General features: G+C 46.6%; 1 protein-coding gene across 1 annotated transcript; it reads left to right on the top strand.

Annotated features, from left to right (window-relative positions):
* The first annotated feature begins 1,111 nt into the window (after window positions 1-1,111).
* Window positions 1,112-1,828, top strand: LOC131886789 (uncharacterized). Its single transcript, XM_059235192.1, has one exon. The coding sequence runs from the start codon at window positions 1,112-1,114 to the stop codon at window positions 1,826-1,828; it is 717 nt and encodes a 238-aa protein (XP_059091175.1).
* The last annotated feature ends 1,523 nt before the right edge of the window (window positions 1,829-3,351 follow it).

The following is a 3,351-nucleotide window of genomic DNA, read 5'->3' as shown; positions in this document are numbered from 1 at the left end:
TGAACATCCGGCTGCCACGGACATGGGTGGAACATGGGCTATTCTATCCCATGTCAAGGTGAGTTCAAGAAGAGTTTGGAGCCTAAATATATCTGTGGCTCGGCCAAGGTTGAGATACATCAAATGCGATTGATTCGACTGTACGCAGTCCGTCTTTAGAATGGAAGAGCGTTTATCACATGTTTATCAAATACCAAGTGCGAAAGTCAAAAATACTAGACAGTTGCCTCTTTGTTTCTGTGTGCGCACAATAGACTTCAACCAGCCAAGACGGCTTGGCGTGCCCTCTTAAGGCACATGACTCCTAGTCCTCTTGCGCCATCTCTTGGCCTTAAACGACAATTTGACACCAAGATTCCCAGACACCCTTAACAGCTTTGATAATCTTTTTGCTTATTTAGGTTTATCGAAAACACGTTTAGCGAATAAATAAGACTATCTTTCTCGTTGAAAGGCTTTCGTGCATCTCGGGCTCTTGTTTTCGATTTGCACCTTTAAAAATATTGCAGATTTGTGTGTGTGGGCGATTCGCGCCTTACGTACATCTATGGAACCAGTTTTTTCATATGGGTGGGGTGTCCTTGTGGACGAACTTTTCACACCACTGCCGCCATCTACAGAAAAGTTGTTCCACAAGGTGCAAAGAGCTGTTGCTCGTAATGTCCAACCGAGTATCAAGAGTCTAACTTTGATGGCCTTGGCGTCATGAACCGAGTTTCAAATGACACAACTCAACGACAAGGGTAACGAACCGGGCCAACCAAATTTTGTCCCAACGATTCCATTTCCAATTTGGGCAATGTGGTTGCAATTGAAAGCACGTCCCCACGTTGATGTGTTGCTTTAGTCAAGTCTGGTGTTCATGACAAGTGAAAGCAATCACGACAGAGGAGGTTCAGTCAATGAAAGCTCTTTTTCCTTGGAAATTTGAGATTCATCCAATCTCTNCTCCCTCGTTCTTGTTCTCTACTCCTCACATGTTACTTTATTTTGGAAAATACAAGGATTCGGTTTCAACAACTCTACGTGTTAACATCATTATTACTTCACGCTTCAATGGTGACCCCGACGTAGGAAAATACTTGCTTGGGAAATTCCTTTGATATCAATCATGTCTGTCAAAGGTGTGCCGGTGGTGGACTCGGTTTCAATCAAGCTTCCGGGATTCTGGACGTCGGAACCAATTTTATGGTTTGTTCAAGCTGAGTCGCAGTTCGCATTGAGAAATATTACCGTAGAGGATACCAAGTACCATCATGTGGTGGCTGCATTGGACCAAAGTACTGCGAAGCGTGTGGCTGACATTTTCCTGTCTCCTTCTACTGATGGTTCGAAGTACACCATTTTAAAGGATCGTCTTCTCGCCATTTTCTCCCTCTCCTCGTATCAACGGGCACAGCTTTTGCAACAAGTTTCTCCCTTGGGGGATCGACGCCCTTCGGAATTGATGAGCGAGATGTTGGCTTTGTTGGGAAAACACGAACCCTGTTTTCTCTTCAAGTCTTTGTTTATGGATCATCTACCAAGAGAGGTTCGTTCGCATTTGATCCACGAACTCGATGACATCGATCCTCGTAAGCTGGCTCTATTGGCAGACAAATTGGTGTCCGTACAGAATCCCATGATAGCCGGATTGTCAGGTGCACCCAAAAAGTCTTCACCGCCCTCTCCTTCCTCTCGTCGGAAATCTTGGTGCCGTTTCCATCAACGGTATGGCCCCAAGGCGTTCAACTGTGAACAACCGTGTTCCTTTGTCCAGCGGAACAAACCTTCCTGGAAATCCCAAGTTCTACCGATTTTGGGAAACGAGGAAGACGACCATCAGTAATGGGCATTGGTGGACGTCTATTATATGTCTCGAATAAATTGAATAATCAATCCTATTTAGTGGACTCGGGAGCCCAAATTAGTATTTTACCAGCTTCTCGTAATGTGAAGATGTCTTCGGTTGGTACTCCGTCACTCATGGCAGCCAATGGTTCCACAATTCGAGCTTATGGCCGCACGTCTCATTCCCTTGTTTTGGGGAATCTGAGATATCAATGGCATTTCTACCTGGCCGACCTGAATCAGGCCATCTTGGGGGCTGATTTTCTTCGAGCACACAATCTTGTCATAGACTTGGGTAACGAGCGCCTATTTGACCCTTTGTCTTCAAATTACGTCAGAGGTCACGTGAGCCGAGCCGTCGCTCCTGCATTGACCCTAGTGAAGGCGACCTCATCCGATTCATTTGAAAAACTTTTGGAGACCTTCCCAAAACTCTCCATTCCCGCCTTTCGGGAGTCTGTCCCGAAACATGGGGTGTTTCATCGTATTCCCACGGTAGGACATCCTGTGCATGCTAAGGCTCGGCGCTTGTCTGGTGAGAAATTGACAGCGGCCAGAAACGATTTTGCGTGTATGCTGGAACTGGGCATTGTGAGACGCTCAGACAGCAGCTATTCCTCTGCTCTTCATGTCACGCCCAAGGCTGATGGATCCTGGCGCTTGGTAGGCGACTATCGGGCTTTGAACGCTATTACGGTCCCGGATCGCTATCCGGTTCCCCACATTCAAGATTTTGCGGACGGGTTGCATGGTTCTTCGATCTTTTCCAAGGTTGATTTGGTTAGAGGATACAATCAGATCCCAATGAGTCCCGAAGATGTGCACAAGACAGCAGTTGTTACGCCCTTTGGGCTTTTCGAATGGCTAAAAATGCCATTTGGACTCCGAAACGCTGCACAAACTTTCCAAAGGATGATGGATTCAGTGTTGGGTGATTTGCCCTTTTTGTTTATTTATCTGGATGATATCCTAGTGGCCAGTGCCACGCGGAGTGACCATCTTCAACATCTCAAGACTCTGTTCCAACGCCTCTCTGATAACGGACTGGTCATCAATCGAAAAAAATGTCAATTTGGCAAAAGGGAACTTTCATTCTTGGGACACCTAATATCGGCATCGGGTATACAGCCTTTGCCTGAACGTGTTGAGGCCATCCACGAGTTCCCTCTTCCTCAGTCATCAGAGAAATTGCGGGAATTTATCGGCATGATCGGGTTTTATCACCGCTTCATTCCAAATTTGGCGGATGTTATGGCTCCGCTACACGATGTGCTAAAAGGCAACCCTCGGTCTACACCAAATACCTTGGAGTTTAAACAACTAATACTTGACGCTAAATCGAAGCTGGTCGACGCCACCCTGTTAACCTTTCCTCGGGCAGGTGCTTCATTGTCTTTATCAACGGATGCTTCCAGTGTGGCCGTGGGAGGAGTTCTAGAACAGTTCTGCGACGGTCACTGGCGACCTTTGGCCTTCTTTTCACGGAAACTCAAACCCGCAGAAGTCAAATATAGCACGTTC

The sequence above is a fragment of the Tigriopus californicus genome, chromosome 9, assembly GCF_007210705.1.
Source record: "Tigriopus californicus strain San Diego chromosome 9, Tcal_SD_v2.1, whole genome shotgun sequence".
NCBI lineage: Eukaryota > Metazoa > Arthropoda > Copepoda > Harpacticoida > Harpacticidae > Tigriopus > Tigriopus californicus.
Note: the sequence above shows the minus strand (reverse complement) of the source record. Positions and strands in the feature narration are given on the sequence as shown.